Source organism: Lissotriton vulgaris, chromosome 9 (assembly GCF_964263255.1).
Source record: "Lissotriton vulgaris chromosome 9, aLisVul1.2, whole genome shotgun sequence".
Lineage (NCBI taxonomy): Eukaryota > Metazoa > Chordata > Amphibia > Caudata > Salamandridae > Lissotriton > Lissotriton vulgaris.
In genome coordinates this window covers 696015153-696038631 of record NC_141697.1, presented here as the reverse complement: position 1 = coordinate 696038631, position 23479 = coordinate 696015153, and the positions used below count along the sequence as shown (strand labels likewise).

The window sequence follows — 23479 nt, the reverse complement described above, 5'->3', positions numbered from 1 at the left end:
GTATCAAACAACTGTCATAGACAGAGAATAAAAACACCTGTGACGTAAAATAAACAACAGCAGCTTAATACAAATATAATTTTCTATCCAGAAGGCAAATGGTTCACGTAAGCAGTAAGTGTTGCAGAAGCACTTAGGGTACCATTGAAGTGTAGATTAGCAAGTTCATACCTTTCTTGTATCTTGAATTAGCTGGTTAAGTGAAGAATGCCAAACAAATGATGTTACAAGATTAAAAACATCTGAAAGACCTCCCAATCAACTTTTGAACCTGCAATACAGTAATAGTTGAGGGATATCATAACATAGTTGTCAAGGTGCTGTTCTATAGCCATTATCCTCATATAAGCAGATTTTTCACCAATGGCAGTTTGTGAATATGCAGAGTGTATGATAAGAAGTTTACATCTCAGAATGTGAGTTTATTTTGACTGCACTTTATACAGATATAGATTACATAAGTAATCTTTACACATGAATAATCTGCTCTTTCACACAGGTAATGATAACACTACCACAAATGAAACCACCATTTCCTCAGCACCAAGCACCATCACAACAAGTCCTAAAACTATCTCGCCCGTGATGATTAGTCAAACCAATACTACATATTCTAGCCCTACAACTTCAGGTACTGCTTTGTTATTGTATAGATGCATTTTCATTATACCAATTATTAAACTTGATCTGATCTGATTTTTTTCAATGTTTCAAAGCATGACCAGAAGTGCAAAATATTGAAGCTGGAATTTTGCGTAATAACTTGTAATTCACACAAGTTTCTTTGTATTTCATGTCATTTCCACAAACAAAATTACTCATATTTCACAGATGCCTACTCTTTCCATGTTAATGATACTTAGAACACTTGCCTGAAGATTGCTTTAGTCAAACAGTTGTATTAGAGCAATGGTTCTACCTTAGGGACCTCTTTAGCAAAAACAGTGAGATCTAGATTTGAAAACATGAACTTTTAGTGTCTTCCTTTTGCTGTTGCTTAAGTTGCCTGGAATTAAGGGGACACGGAAAATAGATCCATGTTCACATATTTCCACAATATTTATATATTATCAGCATGGTTTACTTTTTGTTGGCTTTAAAGTTTGTAGAATCTGGAATCCAAGTAGTTTAGAAAGACCCTGCGGCTTCAGCAGGTTACTGTGTATACCAAATCTGTACCGCTTTATTATATAGTCTGTATACCTCAAGCCATTTGATTATCAGAGTTGCATGCTCAAGCTCATTTTTCTGTACATCTGCAAATCCCTCCTTTATTCACATGCCCAAACACTGCTTGCTTCTAGAGCATGCACAGAAAGACCACAATTCTAGACTTAGATAAGTTTACTAATTTAGGCTAAAACTTTCCATGTGTTCTTTCTTCTCACACCATTTTAATGTGAATACAGAGTGACATATATCAAAAGGATTTTAAGACTAATAAGGAGTATTGAATTCACTTAGGATGCCTTTTCATATACCTAAAGCAATTGATAGTGAAGGGGGCTGTGGCCTATCCAGCGGACTACTCATCTCCACTCATTGCTGTCATGTTTTCAAAATATTTATGTGTGGATTCTCTGGAACTACGATATATGAGTGACATTTTATTGACAAATGTGTTACACTTTGATTGAAAAGTTAACATGACTATATCAATCTATGAAGTCCATTTAAAGAGGTTAAATCAGACATGACCTCTTTTGATCTATATCAAGAAACGGCCATGAATCTGTGGCAACGCTCCTGATATGGTAAAGTAAAAGAATTTAAAAAAACTGTACGAAATGTTTATTTTTACTTCAATATCTTTTCACTTTTTCACTAGTGAAAGGCAGCACATCAGAATAATAAACAAATTGCATATTCTTTTTTTATTCTTGTTTGTTGGGGAAATAACTGACTCTATACCATTTCCCCACTGTCAATACATGCTTTGTTATATATTTTTATGTTTACTATTAGCTTTTGAAAGGATTAATGGTATTCAATGAATGACAAATTAAAATATGAGAACATTTCATACGGAAGAGAACCCCTTGCATCAAAAAATAACCGTCTAAGTTACACATCATGAAGTTATTTATTCTTACATATATATGCCAAGTGGGGCCTTTTCCATGTGAAAACTCTCAATCATTTCTGATCTTTAGTCAATGTTTAAATTCTCTACTGTAATGAGTAGTTTTACTATTGATATTATATTACAATTATAGACTGACATTTGTCACTAAGAAAACTTGTGCAAGCCAGAAATCAATGAATTGGTGGAGGTATAACAAATATTATGGCCCGTTTTGAGTTTTCTTCCAAAATATCTTCTGCATCTTAAGAACCTTTCACAGCCCATGCGTTGTTGACGACTTTATAGGGGCAAGTGCCCAATTTGCTGACTTCCAATATTTAATAGACTTCTCACTCATCTCATTAGGTCTCAGGATCAGAACAGCAGCTGCAGGAGTATCAAACAGCTGTCATAGACAGAGAATAAAAACACCTGCGACGTAAAATGAACAACAGCAGCTTAATACAAATGTAATTTTCTATCCAGTAATGGGAAATGGTTCACGTAAGCAGTAAGTGTTGCAGAAGCACTTAGGGTACCATTGAAGTGTAGATTAGCAAGTTCATACCTTTATTGTATCTTGAATTAGCTGGTTAAGTGAAGAATGCCAAACAAATGATGTTACAAGATAAAAAAACATCTGAAAGACCTCCCAATCAACTTTTGAACCTGCAATACAGTAATAGTTGAGGGATATCAGAAACATAGTTGTCAAGGTGCTGTTCTATGGCCATTATTCTCATATAAGCAGATTTTTCACCAATGGCAGTTCGTGAACATGCAGAGTGTATGATAAGAAGTTTACATCTCAGAATGTGAGTTTATTTTGACTGTACTTTATATAGATATAGATTACATAAGTAATCTTTACACATGAATAATCTGCTCTTTCACACAGGTAATGATAACACTACCACAAATGAAACCACCATTTCTTCAGCACCAAGCACCATCACAACAAGTCCTAAAACTATCTCGCCCGTGATGACTAGTCAAACCAATACTACATATTCCAGCCCTACAACTTCAGGTACTGCTTTGTTATTGTATAGATGTATTTTCATTATACCAATTATTGAACCTGATCTGATCTGACTTTTTTCAATGTTTCAATGCATGACCAGAAGTGCAAAATATTGAAGCTGGAATTTTGCGTAATAACTTGTAATTCACACAAGTTTCTTTGCATTTCATGTCATTTCCACAAACAAAATTACTCATATTTCACAGATGCCTACTCTTTCCATGTCAATGATACTTAGAACACTTGCCTGAAGATTGCTTCAGTCAAACAGTTGTATTAGAGCAATGGTTCCACCTTAGGGACCTCTTTAGCAAAAACAGTGAGATCTTGATTAGAAAACATGATCTTTTAGTGTCTTCCTTTTGCTGTTGCTTAAGTGGCCTGAAATTAAGGGGACACGGAAAATAGATCAATGTTCACATATTTCCACATTATTTATATATTATCAGCATGATTTACTTTTTGTTGGTTTTAAAGTTTGTAGAATCTGGAATACAAGAAGTTTAGAAAGAGCCTGCGGCTTCAGCAGGTTATTGGGTATACCGAATCTGTATTGCTTTATTATACATTCTGTATACCTCAAGCCACTTGATTATCAGAATTGCATGCTCAAGCTCAGTTTTTGTACATCTGCAAATCCCACCTTTATCCACATGCACAAACACTGCTTGCTTCTAGAGCATGCACAGAAAGCCCACAATTCTAGACTTACATAAGGTTACTAAATTATGCTAAAACTTTCCATGTGTTCTTTCTTCTCACACCACTTTTATGTGAATACAGAGTGACATATATCAAAAGGATTTTAAGGCTAATAAGGAGTATTGAATTCACTTAGGATGCCTTTTCATATACCTAAAGCAATTGATAGTGTAGGGGGCTATGGCCAATCCAGCGGACTACTCATCTCCACTCATTGCTGCCATGTTTTCAAATTACTTATGTGTGGCTTCTCTGGAACTACAATATATGAGTGATATTTTATTGACAAATGTGTTACACTTTGATTGAAAAGTTAACACCACTATATCAATCTATGAAGTCCATTTGAAGAGCTTAGATCAGACATGACCTCTTTTGATCTATATCAAGAAATGGCCTTGAATCTGTGGCAACGCTCCTGATATGGTAAAGTAAAAGAATTTAAATAAATGTACGAAATGTTTAATATTACTTCAATATCTTTTCACTTTTTCACTAGTGAAATGCACCACATCAGAATAATAAACAAATTGCATATTCTTTTTTTATTCTTGTTTGTTGGGGAAATGACTGACTATACCATTTCCCCAATGGCAATATATGCTTTGTTATATATTTTTATGTTTACTGTTAGCTTTTGAAAGGATTAATGGTATTCAATGAATGACAAATGAAAATATGAGAATATTTCATACAGAAGAGAACCCCTTGCATAAAAAAAAAATGTCAAAGTTACACATCATGAAGTTATTTATTCTTACATATATATATATGCCAAGAAGTTCCTTTTCCATGTGAAAACTCTCAATCATGTCCGACCTTTAATCAATGTTTAAATTCACTACTGTAATGAGTAGTTTTACTATTGATATTATTTTACAACTATAGACTGACATTTGTCACTAAAAAAACTTGTGCAAGCCAGAAATCAATGAATTGGTGGAGGTAGAACAAACATTATGGTCCAATTCGAGTTTTCTTCTAAAATATCTGCAGCATCGTAAGAACCTTTAACAGCCCCTGTGTTGTTGAAAGCTTTATAGGTGCAAGTGCCCAATTTGCTGATTTTCAATACTTAACAGACTTTTCACTCATCTCATTTGGTCTCAGGATCAGAACAGCAGCTGCAGGAGTATCAAACAGCGGTCATAGACAGAGAATAAAAACACCTGCGACTTAACATAAACAACAGCAGCCTAATACAAATGTAATTTTCTATCCAGCAGGCAAACGGTTCACGTAAGCAGTAAGTTTTGCAGAAGCACTTATGGTTACATTGAAGTGTAGATTAGCAAGCTCATGCCTGTCCTGTATCTTGGAATAGCTGGTTAAGTGAAGAATACCACACAAATGATGTCACAAGATAAAAAACATCTGGAAGCCCTCCCAATCAAAATTTGAACTTGCAATACTGTCATAGTTGAGGGATATCATAATATAGTTGTCAAGGTGCTTTTCTGCAGCCATAATACTCATATAGCAGATTTTTCACCAATGGCAGTTCGTGAATGTGCAGAGTGTATGATAAGAAGTTTACATCTCAGAATGTGAGTTTATTTTGCATGTACTTTATATAGATATAGATTACACAAGTAATCTTAACACATGAATAATCTTCTCTTTCACACAGGTAATGATAACACTACTACAAATGCTACCACCATTTCTTCAGCACCAAGCACCATCACAACAAGTCCTAAAACTATCTCGCCCTTGATGACTAGTCAAACCAATACTGCATATTCCAGCCCTACAACTTCAGGTACTGCTTTGTTATTGTATCGATGCATTTCCATAATGCCAATTAATGAACCTGATCTGATTTTTTTCAATGTTTCAATGCATGACTAGAAGTGCAAAATATTGAAGCTGTAATTTTGCAGAATAACGTGTAATTCTCACAAGTCTCTTTGAATTTCATGCCATTTCCACAAAACATTACACATATTTAACAGATGCCTACTCTTTCCATGTCAATGATACTTATTTACACTTGCCTGGAGAATGCTTTAATCAAACAGTTGTATTAGAGCAATGGTTCCACCTTAGGGACCACTTTCGCAAGAACAGTGAGATCTTGATTTGAAAACATTAACTTTTACTCTCTTCCTTTTGCTGTTGCTTAAGTGGCCTGGATTTAATGGGACACGGAAAATAGATCCATGTTTATATATTTCCACAATATTTATATATTGCAGGCATTAATTACTTTTTGTTACTTTCAAAGTTTGTAGATTGTGAAATCTAACTAGTTTTGAAAAAGCCTGCGGCTGCAGCAGGTTACTGGGTGTACCAAATCTGTACTGCTTTATTATATATTATGTATACCTCAAGCCACCTCATTATCAGATTTGCATGCTCAAGCTCAGTTTTTGTACATCTGCAAATCCCGCCATTTTATCCACATGCACAAACACTGCTTGCTTCTAGAGCATGCACATAAAGCCCATATTTCTAGACTTACATAAGGTTACTAAATGAGGCTAATACTTTCCATGTGGTCTTTCTTCTCACACCATTTTTATGTGAATACAGAGTGACATATATCAAAAGGGTTTTAAGGCGAAAATGGAGTGTTGAATTCACTTAGGATGCCTATTTGTATACCTAAAGCAATTGATAGTGGAGGGGGCTGTGGCCAATCCAGTGGATTACTCATCTCCACTCATTGCTGCCATGTTTTCAAATTACTTATGTGTGGCTTCTCTGGAACTACGATATATGAGTGACATTTTATTGACAAATGTGTTACACTTTGATTGAAAAGTTAACACCACTATATCAATCTATGAAGTCCATTTAAAGAGCTTAAATCAGACATGACCTCTTTTGGTCTATATCAAGAAACGGCCTTGAATCTGTGACAAAGCTCATGATATGGTAAGGTAAAAGAATTTAAAAAAATGTACGAAATGTTTATTTTTACTTCAATATCTTTTCACTTTTTCACTAATGAAATACACCACATCAGAATAATAAACAAATTGCATATTCTTTTTTTATTCTTGTTTGTTGGGGAAATGACTGACTCTATACCATTTCCTATGATCAATGCATGCTTTGTTATATATTTTTATGTTTTCTATTAGCTTTTGAAAGGATTACTGGTATTCAATGAATGGCAAAGTAAAATATGAGAAAATTTCATATGGAAGAGAACCCCTTGCATCAAAAAATAATAGTCTAAGTTATACATCATGAAGTTATTTATTCTTACGTACATATGGCAAATGGGGCCTTTTCCATGCGAAAACTCTCAATCATTTCTGACCTTTAGTCAATGTTTAAATTCACTACTGTAATTAGTAGTTTTACTATTGATATTATATTACAATTATAGACTGACATTTGTCACTAAGAAAACTTGTGCAAGCCAGAAATCAATGAATTTGTGGAGGTATAACAAATATTATGGTCCATTTTGAGTTTTCTTCCAAAATATCTGCTGCATCTTAAGAACTTTTAACAGCCCCGGGGTTGTTGACGACTTTATAGGGGCAAATGCCCAATTTGCTGGCTTTCAATATTTAATTGACTTCTCACTCATCTCATTTGGTCTCAGGATCAGAACAGCAGCTGCAGGAGTATCAAACAGCTGTCATAGACAGAAAATAAAAACACCTGCGACATAAAATAAACAACAGCAGCTTAATACAAATGTAATTTTCTATCCAGAAGGCAAATGGTTCACGTAAGCAGTAAGTGCTGCAGAAGCACTTAGGGTACCATTGGAGTGTAGATTAGCAAGTTCATACCTTTCCTGTATCTTGGATTAGCTGGTTAAGTGAAGAATGCCAAACAAATGATGCTACAAGATAATATGGCTGAGATACCCGCCACCCCCTCTCAACACACTCCCCAAGGATGGGAGACAGGAAACAGTTCTGAACTTTTGGAAGACGGGAGGGAGTGACCCTCCCGGCCGTATTTATTAAAATATGAAACAAAATTAAAACATTAAAATAACAGTTTCATATTATGTACAATTTCATTACCACATTGCGATGTTTGGCTAACCTTAACATATTCTCTAATACAAAGGTTCTCCTAGCCGAACTAACATCCTACCAAACTTTAACTTGAAATTTTAAAATTGTACATCCTAACGTTTAAGGGCCAACGGCAAGGTCGTAACCGGTGTCAAGATCCCTAAACCAGAAACATCCCCCTCACTTGTGAGGGGCGACCGCACAGAGGTGTACCTCAAGTGCAACTACCAATTTCCCTTGACTTGACGGGGGCCCCAATAAACTCGTCGCCACTTAAAGGTCATCCGAGGACTCGTGTGAGGTATCTAGAAGGTAGCGTAGACCCCCTCCCAAACCCCACACATCTTACCATATCTGCCGTCGCAGATATCCTGGCCCCGGGAAATTCCCCAGGAGGGGGCTGTAACCCCTCCTACCCAGGAAGGGGCCTTGACCGCCTCTCCTTACCTTTCGGCGGCCCATCCTTAGACGGGACCGCCTACCCGTTGAGGGGCCGATGGCCACCTCCCTCGAGCGCTCCCATCCGTAATGGGTGACGCCCACTCACAGGGATCTTCCAATTAGTGCTCACCGATCATGACCTTACCGCCCGACCAAAATAAATACGACAATTCTAGCTAAATTACTAAAATGACTAAATTACTAGAAGACAGTAACAAACAGTATATCAACAAGCAAGATTACGGATCAAACCAGTGCAGGATCACTTTATTTGAGAACATACTACGAATTGACCATTCTTTATTGCATAATCAAACTTATCACGATCCTCATCACAACCTGCAAAAGGAAAAATTAGCGGTACCACTTCAAACTTTATTTAAAACCACTCGCTGTCCTCAGGGGCTGGTGGGCGGGTCAAAATTGGCTCTTCGTTCCGTCTCGAGCTCACGTGCAGCGAGGGGGTGCAGCTTCAGAGCACAGGAACAAGAGGATGCGTTCTTGTCTTGTTGCTCCTTTTATCCGTCTTCAGGGCGGGCGTAAACCCGCCCCTGCCTGCCCCTTCGGGCGTGGCCGGCGGCGTCAGTGTCTAGGCCAGCCCACTCTAGGGCGGGAAAAAGGCGCGCCCCGGCTACGCCGCTTCGGGCATACCAGCCGAGGCTCGCCTCCCGCCCAAAAATGGCTTCCCGGGGGGCTCGTGGTACTCCGCCATACGTTCGGGGGGACCGAATGGTCGCCCCTTTCCATATGGCTGAGATACCCGCCACCCCCTCTCAACACACTCCCCAAGGATGGGAGACAGGAAACAGTTCTGAACTTTTGGAAGACGGGAGGGAGTGACCCTCCCGGCCGTATTTATTAAAATATGAAACAAAATTAAAACATTAAAATAACAGTTTCATATTATGTACAATTTCATTACCACATTGCGATGTTTGGCTAACCTTAACATATTCTCTAATACAAAGGTTCTCCTAGCCGAACTAACATCCTACCAAACTTTAACTTGAAATTTTGAAATTGTACATCCTAACGTTTAAGGGCCAACGGCAAGGTCGTAACCGGTGTCAAGATCCCTAAACCAGAAACATCCCCCTCACTTGTGAGGGGCGACCGCACAGAGGTGTACCTCAAGTGCAACTACCAATTTCCCTTGACTTGACGGGGGCCCCAATAAACTCGTCGCCACTTAAAGGTCGTCCGAGGACTCGTGTGAGGTATCTAGAAGGTAGCGTAGACCCCCTCCCAAACCCCACACATCTTACCATATCTGCCGTCGCAGATATCCTGGCCCCGAGAAATTCCCCAGGAGGGGGCTGTAACCCCTCCTACCCAGGAAGGGGCCTTGACCGCCTCTCCTTACCTTTCGGCGGCCCATCCTTAGACGGGACCGCCTACCCGTTGAGGGGCCGATGGCCACCTCCCTCGAGCGCTCCCATCCGTAATGGGTGACGCCCACTCACAGGGATCTTCCAATTAGTGCTCACCGATCATGACCTTACCGCCACAGGCCGGATAGTTGACCGGCTATCCGGACCCCCCACAACTCCTACCTAAAGGTCATGTCTCAAAGTCCTCAGCCAAGCTATCAGGTCTCCTATGAGTAACTCGTTCCCCACCCGGGACAAGTGAACACCATCCCCCAAATACATACTGTCCCCTTTAATGCAACCATGCGAGATAGAATGCAGTGTACTTGAACGGAACAATCTACTCACTTTATTATTAATCTTCCTTACCGAATGATTCAGAGCAGAAACTGAAAAAGCCCCCCGCCACACTTTTCGTGGGATCATATGGGACCATGCAATCGTGCACCCTGGAACTCTTCTCGCTAACCAACTTACAGTGGAAAGCATCGCCTCAAGAAGAAGTCGTCTACCAGCGGTCACCAAATCATTGCCCCCAAGATGTACTATGACTACAGCAGGCGGTGACCTCGTCCGCCCTAACAAACCCTCGAAAAATGATTGAAACTGGTCAATACAGAGCCCGCCCTTTCCGTAGAAGGACACACTGTACCCGTATTCCCCAGCCACGTGAATCATGTCACCTGCTTTGAATACGTCCACGGCACGCCTCACGTATGAGTGACCCACACCTGCTTTTTCACAGCCGGTGATGTTTGACCGCTGGCCCGGTGTTGGGTCGACTGCATAGTCCGCCCCGCCTCGTAGGCTTGCGCAACTGAAAACCAAACAAAAACAAGAAGCATGAGTACATCATTACAGCTTCACAACATGTGCAACCGCACATACCTTTTATAACAGTTGGAGGACCAACGCCCCACACGTTTAACTTGTTCGATATTCAGACCCCTGGCTGTAGCCTCCGTAGCAGCCCCTATCCGAAAGGAATGGGTCCCAAACTCGCCGGGGTTCAAGCCAGCAGCGGAAATCGACATCGCAAGCACCCGCTGAAACTGAAACCTCGTCAGTGGGGTGGCGTCAGCGTGTCTCAACAAGGTCCCCCCCCATGATGCCACCCTTAGCGCTAAATATTCCTCCAAGCAACTTACCGGGCACATGGGGGACCCGGGAATCCTTTGTATGACTATGCAATCTCCCATCGCACACTGATCGGTCTTGGACCTGACAAGCGAGACAGTCATTGTCTCCCCTCTGACCTGAACGTGCTCTCGGCACAGTCCCCCCATCACATCCCGCTTGTTCCTCGCCACTAATTCGCTTACCCGCATAGCCCCATGGAATGCCAGCGAAAAAGCGGCTCGGAATAACACCGCCTCAAACTGGGATAAACATGTTGAAGGGAGTACCGATAATAACAGGGCTAGCCTATCCAGACCTATCGGGCGCCTTTCATCTACTCTGCGGCCCTCAAGGCGTTGCCACCCACGTAGCGCTTTTTGTACAACGAAAGACGCTGTCGGGTCCTGGATCCCATAAGCCCTTGCCACAAAGGAGATGGCTGCCCGATGCCTCTGGGCCGTAGCCACTGATTTGCCTGCCTGATGTAGAGACAGCAGGAAGTTTACTACCCACTCCTCCTGGCCCCAAACCTCCCCTCTAGCAGTCCCCAAAAAGGACAAATAGGAACGGAACGCCCCTTCATATGCCTTCCTCGTCCTGGGTGCTAAACTCTCTCCCACAAGGTTTCGTAGTTCGGGGCACCGAGAGACCAGAGAGCTTCGGGAAAGGGTGCCGCCACCGGGTCCGCTGTGGGCAGAAAACCCCAGAAGGCCTGCATACGGAAACGAGAAAGGGCATCAGCCGCTTGGTTCATCACCCCTGGCACATGCCTTGCCTTAAATAGCACATTCAATTGCATACACAACAAAACAATTTCTTTGAGCAGTCTCAGAATCCATTTGCATCGTGCCGCCTGGCTATTGATACACTCAACCACGGTCATATTATCGGACCAGAACACCACAGAGTGATCTCTGAACCCCTCAGGCCAAGTCTTCAAGGCCACCAGAATGGGGAACAGTTCAAGAAAAGCAATATTACTTGTCAGCCCACCCTCATGCCACCATGACGGCCATTTTTGAGCCGACCATTGTGTGCCGAATATGGCCCCAAAACCAATGCTCCCTGCTGAATCTGTCCACAGCCCCAGCTCCTCGGAGGACACCGCCGGTTTGTTCCAGACAACTCGACCATTGAAATCCGCCAGGAATGCCAACCAAATGCGCATGTCCTGACGAACCTCTGCCGAGAGCCTCGTGCGATGATGGCCCTCCTTCAAGCCAACCATGGCCTGAGCGATCGAACGGGAAAAGGGGCGGGCCATTGGCATTACTCTTAGGGCAAAATTCAACTGCCCCAACAATTGTTGTAATTGATGTAGGTTAATCTTGGACTTACTAATACACGTTTCCAGGGATGCCCTGAACCTTAGCACCTTGTCTCCCGGTAAACGAAAACAACCTTCCTCAGAGTCGAGCTCGATCCCTAGAAACTCGATGCAAGTCGAAGGACCCACCGTCTTACCTGGTGCCAATGGCACACCAAAATGATTCATCAAGACACAAAAGTCCTTCAAAGCCTGACCACATTCTGGTTCCCCGGCTGCCCCCAGAAACAAAAGGTCATCGAGATAATGCATAACCTGTTGAAACCCCGTCTTCCTTGTGAAGACCCATTGCAGGAAACAACTGAATTTCTCAAAATAGGCACAAGATATAGAGCACCCCATTGGCATACATCTATCCATGTAATAGTGACCCTGAAACATGAAACCAAGAAGACGCTGATCGTCTGGATGTACCGGGAGCAACCGGAACGCTGACTCGATATCAGATTTTGCCATCAGCGCACCGGGCCCTAGGCGAGTCAATATGGCTACGGCCTCATCGAAAGATGAGTATCGTACCGAACACACTTCCGGGTCTAACGCATCGTTTACGGAAAGACCACGTGGGGCTGACAAATTATGTATCAGCCGAAACTCACCCGGGTCCTTCTTGGGCACCACCCCTAAGGGGGAACAAACAAAGTTAGTAACCGGTGGCACATCAAATGGACCGGCGACTCGACCTCGAGCCACCTCCCTCCCAATCTTCTCCTGTACCACGGTCGTATGTTGCAACACTGATATTTGGTTTTTACATTTCGCTACACCCTGAAACTCCCCCACTGGGATGCGGAAACCATATGAAAACCCGTTCCGCAACATCCCAGCGGAAGCGTGATCCGGGTATTCGCTGAGCCAAGGAATCATTGCCATGGTATCAATCGGAGTAGGTAAAGGCGCCCCTCGGACTATTTCAGACCTGTTTGGCGCCTCCTCTACCCCCGTTATCACCCGTTTTGGCTCTGCACATGGACTCAGGATGGGATGATTGCCCACACCCACTACATTCGTGCCTAAATTTGCATGACCCCTGGGGCCTCGTGCATTTGCCCTTGTTAAAGTTCCAACAAATCCCCCTTTTACCTGTGGTGCCGTTCGGCCTCGAGTGGTAGTCGTTACTCGTACCTGATCGAAAGGGCGTCCCCGCATATTGGCGGGAAGACTCGCCCACACTACTCCCCACCAATGGCAAATTCAACATCCCAGTATCCTCCATTTTTGACCATGACACAGAATCGTAACAATCCCAAGTTAAATTTTTATCATGTTCTTTCGCTTTTCTGAAAATATTATCGTAACAGAACCACTGGTTGCCCCCATATGATACGGAATACCCCATGATCCGTGACTGATAAATCGGCAATTCGGGCAGTAACTCGGGCCTACGTTCACCCAGAATGGATGTAAAAATCCCCCACGCTTTGCCCCAATTGCCAATGTTTTCATTTACCTTAAAGGCGGCCATCTTTGCGCGCCAAACACTCGGATGCATGAGTTCCTTTTGGCTTTTAACATGCTCCATCTCATAATGATCGGTAAGCAACGAGAAGATGTTTACATACTCCTCTGCCCATATCTTTTCTTTAATAACCATAGGGACATGTTGACCCAACTTTTCCCTTCGTGAAGGTGCAGACTCATCTCTTGCAATCGGCAATGGCCGCTTACCTGAACCAGAAGCTGCATCTGCGGCTGAGCCTGTCCCAGGTGGTTTTTCCACCGCCGCAACCGGCGCGATAACTGGCGATGCTACCTTCGTCGCCTCCCTCGTTTCGCGCAGTTGCTTCATCAACACCCGCGCTTCGTCAGCCGTGGCGCCCTCGCTATTTTTACCCAACCACGCTGCTAATTGTGCCGCCAGCTCGGGCGGCATATCCTCCCCGGACACGGGGGTGACCACCACGGGAATCGGATTCCCCTCTGCCGGCACCGGAGTCAGCCCTTCGAGTGGGGTACAGGGAACCGGGACGTCTCCCCCAGCTGCTCCCCTTTTGGGCCACTTGCCTTTTCCTCCCGGAGCTGTTCCCGCCAAAGGACGTTTCGGTCCCCCTTCCTCGTCTTTATCCGCCATTCGCTTTTTTAGGTCGGTCACCTCTTTCATAAGAACACGCAGCATCTGGTCGGTAGTCATTCGTTTTCCAACTTTCTTAGGCATTCTCCAACAGAATATCTGTAAAACAAACAAGAAAGATTAACACGCTCAAAATTGGCTCTTCGTTCCGTCTCGAGCTCACGTGCAGCGAGGGGGTGCAGCTTCAGAGCACAGGAACAAGAGGATGCGTTCTTGTCTTGTTGCTCCTTTTATCCGTCTTCAGGGCGGGCGTAAACCCGCCCCTGCCTGCCCCTTCGGGCGTGGCCGGCCGCGTCAGTGTCTAGGCCAGCCCACTCTAGGGCGGGAAAAAGGCGCGCCCCGGCTACGCCGCTTCGGGCATACCAGCCGAGGCTCGCCTCCCGCCCAAAAATGGCTTCCCGGGGGGCTCGTGGTACTCCGCCATACGTTCGGGGGGACCGAATGGTCGCCCCTTTCCAAAAACATCTGAAAGACCTCCCAATCAACATTTGAACCTGCAATACAGTAATAGTTGAGGAATATCATAACATAGTTGTCAAGGTGCTGTTCTACAGCCATTATCCTCATATAAGCAGATTTTTCACCAATGGCAGTTTTTAAATATGCAGAGTGTATGATAAGAAGTTTACATCTCAGAATGTGAGTTTATTTTGACTGTACTTTATATAGATGTAGATTACATAAGTAATCTATACACATGAATAATCTGCTCTTTCACACAGGTAAGGATAACACTACCACAAATGCTACCACCATTTCTTCAGCACCAAGCACCATCACAACAAGTCCTAAAACGATCTCGCCAGGAATGACTAGTCAAACCAATACTACATATTCAAGCCCTACAACTTCAGGTACTGCTTTGTTATTGTATATATGTATTTTCATTATCCCAATTAATGAACCTGATCTCATCTGATTTTTTTCAATGTTTCAATGCATGACCAGAAGTGCAAAATATTGAAGCTGGAATTGTGCGTAATAACTTGTAATTCACACAAGTTTCTTTGCATTTCATATAATTCCACAAACAAAATTACTCATATTTCACAGATGTCTACTCTTTCCATGTCAATGATACTTAGAACACTTGCCTGGAGATTGCTGTAGTCAAACAGTTGTATTAGAGCAATGGTTCCACCTTAGGGACCTCTTTAGCAAAAGCAGTGAGATCTTGATTTGAAAACATGAACTTTTACTGTCTTCCTTTTGCTGTTGCTTAAGTGGCCTGGAATTAAGGGGACACGGAAAATAGATCCATGTTCACATATTTCCACATTATTTCTATATTATCAGCATGATTTACTTTTTGTTAGTTCTGAAGTTTGTAGAATCTGGAATACAAGTATTTTAAAAAGAGCCTGCGGCTTCAGCATGTTACTGGGTATACCAAATCTGTACTGCTTTTTTATATATTCTGTATACCTCAAGCCACTTGATTATCAGTGTTGCATGTTCATGCTCAGTTTTTGTTCATCTGCAAATCCCACCTTTATCCACATGCACAAACACTGCTTGCTTCTATAGCATGCACAGAAAGCCCATAATTCTAGACTTACATAATATTACTAAATTAGGCTAATCCTTTCCATGTGTTCTTTCTTCCGACACCATTTTTATGTGAATACTGAGTGACATATATCAAAAGGATTTTAAGGCTAATAAGGAGTATTGAATTCACTTAGGATGCCTTTTCATATACCTAAAGCAATTGATAGTGAAGGGGGCTGTGGCCATTCCAGTGGACTACTCATCTCCACTCATTGCTGCCATGTTTTCAAATTACTTATGTGTGGCTTCTCTGGAACTACGATATATGAGTAACATTTTATTGACAAATGTGTTACACTTTGATTGAAATGTTAACACCACTATATCAATCTATGAAGTCCATTTAAAGAGCTTAAATCAGACATGACCTCTTTTGGTCTATATCAAGAAACGGCCTTGAATCTGTGACAACGCTCATGATATGGTAAGGTAAAAGAATTTTAAAAAATGTACGAAATGTTTATTTTTACTTCAATATCTTTTCACTTTTTCTTTAATGAAATACACCACATCAGAATAATAAACAAATTGCATATTCTTTTTTTATTCTTGTTTGTTGGGGAAATGACTGACTCTATAACATTTCCTATGATCAATACATGCTTTGTTATATATTTTTATGTTTACTATTAGCTTTTGAAAGGATTAATGGTATTCAATGAATGACAAAGTAAAATATGAGAACATTTCATATGGAAGAAAACCCCTTGCATCAAAAAATAACAGTCTAAGTTATACATCACAAAGTTATTTATTCTTACATATATATGCCAAGTGGATCCTTTTCCATGTGAAAACTCTCAATCATTTCTGACCTTTAGTCAATGTCTACATTCACTCCTGTAATGAGTAGTTTTACTATTGATATTGTATTACAATTATAGACTGATATTTGTCACTAAGAAAACTTGTGCAAGCCAGAAATCAATGAATTGGTGGAGGTATAACAAATATTATGGTCCAATTCGAGTTTTCTTCCAAAATATCTGCAGCATCTTAAGAACCTTTCACAGCCCCTGTGTTGTTGAAAGCTTCATAGGTGCAAGTGCCCAATTAGCTGACTTTCAATATTTAACAGACTTCTCACTCATCTCATTTGTTGTCAGGATCAGGGCAGCAGCTGCAGGAGTATCAAACAGCGGTCATAGACAGAGAATAAAAACACCTGCGACGTAAAATAAACAACAGAAGCTTAATAAAAAATTTATTTTCTATGAAGAAGGCAAATGGTTAACGTAAGCAGTAAGTGTTGCAGAAGCACTTCTGGTAACATTGAAGTGTAGATTAGCAAGTTCATGTCTGTCCCGTATCTTGGAATAGCTGGTTAGGTGAAGAATACCAAACAAATGATGTCACAAGATAAAAAAACATCTGGAAGCCCTCCCAATCAGCATTTGAACCTGCAATACTGTAATAGTTAAGGGATATCATAATATAGTTGTCAAGGTGCTGTTCTGCAACCATTATCCTCATATAAGCAGATTTTTCACCAATGGCATTTTGTGAATGTGCAGAGTGTATGATAAGAAGTTTACATCTCAGGATGCGAGTTTATTTTGACTGTACTTTATATAGATATAGATTACATGAGTAATCTTTACACATGAAGAATCTGCTCTTTCACACAGGTAATGATAACACTACCACAAATGCTACCACCATTTCTTCAGCACCAAGCAGCATCACAACAAGTCCTAAAACGATCTCGCCCGTGATGACTAGTCAAACCAATACTACATATTCCAGCCCTACAACTTCAGGTACTGCTTTGTTATTGTGTCGATGCATTTCCACAATACCAATTAATGAACCTGATCTGATCTGATTTTTTTTCAATGTTTCAATGCACGACTAGAAGTGCAAAATATTCAAGCTGGAATTTTGCGTAATAACTTGTAATTCACACAAGTTTCTTTGCATTTCATGTCATTTCCACAAACAAAATTACACATATTTCCCTGATGCCTACTCTTTCCATGTCAATGATACTTATAACACTTGCCTGAAGATTGCTTTAGTCAAACAGTCGAATTAGAGCAATGGTTCCACCTTAGGGACCTCTTTCGCAAGAACGGTGAGATCTTGATTTAAAAACATGAACTTTTTCTGTCTTCCTTTTGCTGTTGCGTAAGTGGCCTGGAATTAAAGGGACACAGAAAATAGATCCATGTTCACATATGTCCACATTATTTATATATTGTGAACATGTATTACTTTTTGTTACTTTTAAAAATCGTAGATTGTGGAATCTTTGTAGTTTTGAAAAAGCCTGCGCTGCAGCAGGTTACTGGGTGTACCAAATCTGTACTGCTTTATTATATATTCTGTACACCTCAAGCCACTTGATTATTAGATTTGCATGCTCAAGGTCAGTTTTTGTACATCTGCAAATCCCGCCATTTTATCCACATGCACTAACACTGCTTCCTTCTAGAGCATGCACAAAAAGCCCACAATTCTAGACTTACATAAGGTTACTAAATGAGTCTAATACTTTCCATGTGGTCTTTCTTCTCACATTATTTTTATGTTAATGCAGAGTTACATATATCAAAAGGATTTTAGGGCTAATAAAGAGTATTGAATTCACTTAAGAAGCCTTTTCATACACCTAAAGCAATTGATAGTGGAGGGTGCTTTGGAAAATCAAGCGGACGCCTCATCTCTACTCATTGATGCCATGTTTTCACATTATTTGTGTGTGGCTCCTCTTGAACTACGATATATGAGTGACATTTAATTGACAAATGTGTTACACTTTGATTGAAATGTTAACACCACTATATCAATCTATGAAGTCCATTTAAAGAGCTTAAATCACAAATGACGCCCATGTGGGCTATATAAAGAAATGGCCTTGAATCTGTGGCTACGCTACTGATACTGTAAAGTAAAATAATTTTAAAAAATGTATGAAATGTTTATTTTTAATTCAATATCTTTTTCACTAGTGAAATGCACTACATCAGAATATTAAACAAATTGCATATTATTTTTTAATTCTTGTTAGTTGGGGAAATAACTGACTCTATACCATTTTTTCTATGATCAATACATGCTTTGCTATATATTTTTATGTTGACTATTTGCTTTTGAAAGAATTCATCGTATTCAATGAATGCCAAATTAAAATATGAGAACATTTCATATGGAAGAGAACTCCTTGCATCAAAAAATAATAGTCTAAGTTATATATCATGAAGTTATTTATTATTTCATACATAAGCCAAGTGTGATCTTTTCCATGTGAAAACTCTCAATCATTTCTGACCTTTATTCAAAGTTTAAATTGACTACTGTAATGAGTAGTTTTACTGTTTATATTATATTTCAATTATAGACTGACATTTGTGATTAAGAAAACTTGTGCAAGCCAGAAATCAATGAATTGGTGGAGTTATAACACATATTATGGTCCAATTCGGGTTGTCTTCCTAATATCTGCAGCATCTTAAGAACCTTTCACAGCCCCTGCATTGTTGAAAGCTTTATAGTGGCAAGTGCCCAATTTACTGTCTTTCAATATTTAACAGACTTCTCACTCATCTCATTTGGTCTCAGGATCAGAACAACAGCAGCAGGAGTATCAAACAGCGGTCAAAGACAGAGAATAAAAACACCTGTGACATAACATAAACAACAGCAGCTTAATAAAAATGTAATTTTCTATCCAGAAGGCAAATGGTTCACGTAACCAGTAAGTTTTTCCGAAGCAGTTATGGTTACAATGAAGTGTAGATTAGCAGGTTCATGCCTGTCCTGTATCTTGGAATAGCTGTTTAGGTGAAGAATGCCAAACAAATGATGTTACAAGATAAAAAACATCTGAAAGCCCTTCCAATCAACATTTGAACCTGCAATACAGAAATAGTTGAGGGATATCATAACATAGTTGTCAAGATTTTGTTCTGCAGCCATTATCCTCATATAAGCAGATTTTTCACCAATTACAGTTCCAGAATTTCCAGAGTGTATGATAAGAAGTTTACATCTCAGGATGTGAGTTTATTTTGACTGTACTTTATATAGAGATAGATTACATGAGTAATCTTTACACATGAAGAATCTGCTCTTTCACACAGGTAATGATAACACTACCACAAATGCTACCACCATTTCTTCAGCACCAAGCACCATCACAACAAGTCCTAAAACGATCTCGCCCGTGATGACTAGTCAAACCAATGCTACATATTCCAGCCCTACAACTTCAGGTACTGCTTTGTTATTTTATAGATGTATTTTCATAATACCAATTAATGAACCTGATCGGATCTAATTTTTTTCAATGTTTCAATGCATGACCAGAAGTGCAAAATATTGAAGTTGGAATTTTGCGTAATAACTTGTAATTCACAAAAGTTTCTTTGCATTTCATATCATTCCACAAACAAAATTACTCATATTTCACAGATGCCTACTCTTTCCATGTCAATGATACTTAGAACACTTGCCTGAAGATTGCTTTAGTCAAACAGTTGTATTAGAGCAATGGTTCCACGTTAGGGACCTCTTTAGCAAAAGCAGTGAGATCTTGATTTGAAAACATGAACTTTTACTGTCTTCCTTTTGCTGGTGCTTAAGTGGGCTGGAATTAAGGGGACACAGAAAATAGATCCATGTTCACATATTTCCACAATATTCATGTATTATCAGCATGATTTACTTTTTGTTAGTTTTAAAGTATGTAGAATCTGGAATACAAGTATTTTAAAAAGAGCCTGCGGCTTCAGCAGGTTACTGGGTATACCAAATCTGTACTTCTTTTTTATATATTCTGTATACCTCAAGCCACTTGATTATCAGAGTTGCATGCTCAAGCTCAGTTTTTGTACATCTGCAAATCCCACCTTTATCCACATGCACAAACACTGCTTGCTCTAGAGCATGCACAGAAAACCCGCAATTCTAGACTTACATAATGTTACTAAATTAGGCTAAAACTTTCCATGTGTTCTTTCTTCTCACACCATTTTTATGTGAATACTGAGTGACATATATCAAAAGGATTTTAAGGCTAATAAGGAGTATGGAATTCACTTAGGATGCCTTTTCATATACCTAAAGCAATTGATAGTGAAGGGGGCTGTGGCCAATCCAGTGGACTACTCATCTCCACTCATTGCTGCCATGTTTTCAAATTACTTATGTGTGGCTTCTCTGGAACAACGATATATGAGTAACATTTTATTGAAAAGTGTGTTACACTTTGATTGAAATGTTAACACCACTATATCAATCTATGAAGTCCATTTAAAGAGCTTAAATCAGACATGACCTCTTTTGGTCAAGAAACGGCCTTGAATATGTGACAACTCTCATGATATGGTAAAGTAAAAGAATTTTTAAAAAAATGTACGAAATGTTTTTTTTTTACTTAAATATCTTTTCACTTTTTCACTAGTAAAATGCACCACATCAGAATAATAAACAAATTGCATATTCTTTTTTCATTCTTGTTTGTTGGGGAGATGACTGACTCTATAACATTTCCTATGATCAATACATGCTTTGTTATATATTTTTATGTTTACTATTAGCTTTTGAAAAGATTAATGGTAATCAATGAATGACAAAGTAAAATATGAGAACATTTCATTTTCAAAAACTAGCAGTCTAAGTTATACATCATGAAGTTATTTATTCTTACATATATATGCCAAGTGGATCCTTTTCCATGTGAAAACTCTCAATCATGTCTGACCTTTAGTCAATGTTTAAATTCACTACTGTAATGAGTAGTTTTACTATTGATATTATATTACAATTATAGACTGACATTTGTCACTAAGAAAACTTGTGCAAGCCAGAAACCAATGAATTGGTGGAGGTATAACAAATATTATGGTCCAATTCGAGTTTTTTTCCAAAATATCTGCAGCATCTTAAGAACCTTTCACAGCCCCTGTGCTGTTGAAAGCTTTATAGGTGCAAGTGTCCAATTTGCTGACTTTCAATATTTAACAGACTTCTCACTCATCTCATTTGTTGTCAGGATCAGGGCAGCAGCTGCAGGAGTATCAAACAGCGGTCATAGACAGAGAATAAACACACCTGCGACATAACATAAACAACAGAATCTTAATAAAAATTTTATTTTCTATGCAGAAGGCAAATGGTTCACGTAAGCAGTAAGTGTTGCAGAAGCACTTCTGGTAACATTGAAGTGTAGATTAGCAAGTTCATGTCTGTCCTGTATCTTGGAATAGCTGGTTATGTGAAGAATAACAAACAAATGATGTCACAAGTTAAAAAAACATCTGGAAGCCCTCCCAATCAGCATTTGAACCTGCAATACTGTAATAGTTAAGGGATATCATGATATAGTTGTCAAGGTGCTGTTCTGAAACCATTATCCTCATATAAGCCGATTCTTCACCAATGGCAGTTTGTGAATGTGCAGAGTGTATGATAAGAAGTTTACATCTCAGAATGTGAGTTTATTTTGTCTGTACTTTATGTAGATATAGATTACATAAGTAATCTTTACACATGAATAATCTGCTCTTTCACACAGGTAATGATAACACTACGACAAATGCTACAACCATTTCTTCAGCACCAAGCACCATCACAACAAGTCCTAAAACTATCTCGCCCATGATGACTAGTCAAACCAATACTGCATATTCCAGCCCTACAACTTCAGGTACTGCTTTGTTATTGTATCGATGCATTTCCATAATGCCAATTAATGAACCTGATCTGATTTTTTTCAATGTTTCAATGCATGACTAGAAGTTCAAAATATTGAAGCTGGAATTTTGCAGAATAACGTGTAATTCTCACAAGTCTCTTTGAATTTCATGCCATTTCCACAAAAAATTACACATATTTAACAGATGCCTACTCTTTCCATGTCAATGATACTTAGAACACTTGCCTGAAGATTGCTTTAATCAAACACTCGTATTGGAGCAATGGTTCCACCTTAAGGACCTCTTTCACAAGAACAGTCAGATCTTGATTTGAAAACATGAACTTTTTCTGTCTTTCTTTTGCTGTTGCTTAAGTGGCCTGGAATTAAGGGGACACAGAAAATAGATCCATGTTCACATATATACTCATTATTTATATATTGTGAGCATGTATTACTTTTTGTTACTTTTAAAGATCGTAGATTGTGGAATCTAAGTAGTTTTGAAAAAGCCTGCGCTGCAGCAGGTTACTGGGTGTACCAAATCTGTACTGCTTTATTATATATTCTGTACACCTCAAGCCACTTGATTATCAGATTTGCATGCTCAAGCTCAGTTTTTGCACATCTGCAAATCCCGCCATTTTATCCACATGCACAAACACTGCTTCCTTCTAGAGCATGCACCGAAAAAGCCCACAATTCTAGACTTACATAAGGTTATTAAATGAGTCTAATACTTTCCATGTGGTCTTTCTTCTCACATTATTTTTATGTTAATGCAGAGTGACATATATAAAAGGATTTTAAGGCTATTAAGGAGTATTGAATTCACTTAGGAAGCCTTTTCATATACCTAAAGCAATTGATAGTGGAGGGTGCTTTGGAAAATCAAGCGGACTCTTCATCTCCACTCATTGATGCCATGTTTTCAGAATATTTATGTGTGGCTTCTCTTGAACTACGATATGTGAGTGACATTTAATTGACAAATGTGTTACACTTTGATTGAAATGTTAACACCACTATATCAATCTATGAAGTCCATTTAAAGAGCTTAAATCACGCAAGACCCCCATGTGGGCTATAGAAAGAAATGGCCTTGAATCTGTGGCTACGCTCCTGATATTGTAAAGTAAAATAATTTAAAAAAATGTATGAAATGTTTATTTTGAATTCAATA

The 23479-nt window shown here is 39.8% G+C and overlaps 1 protein-coding gene across 1 annotated transcript in view; it reads left to right on the top strand.

Annotated features, from left to right (window-relative positions):
• LOC147692125 (uncharacterized) overlaps positions 1-23479 on the top strand; it is a 277538-nt gene that overhangs the window by 169024 nt on the left and 85035 nt on the right. The window contains exons 6-12 of the mRNA XM_086939499.1: positions 500-631; positions 2964-3095; positions 5422-5553; positions 14831-14962; positions 17288-17419; positions 19742-19873; positions 22177-22308. Coding sequence (XP_086795625.1) covers positions 500-631; positions 2964-3095; positions 5422-5553; positions 14831-14962; positions 17288-17419; positions 19742-19873; positions 22177-22308 — 924 coding nt within the window. The remainder of the gene's footprint in view (positions 1-499; positions 632-2963; positions 3096-5421; positions 5554-14830; positions 14963-17287; positions 17420-19741; positions 19874-22176; positions 22309-23479) is intronic.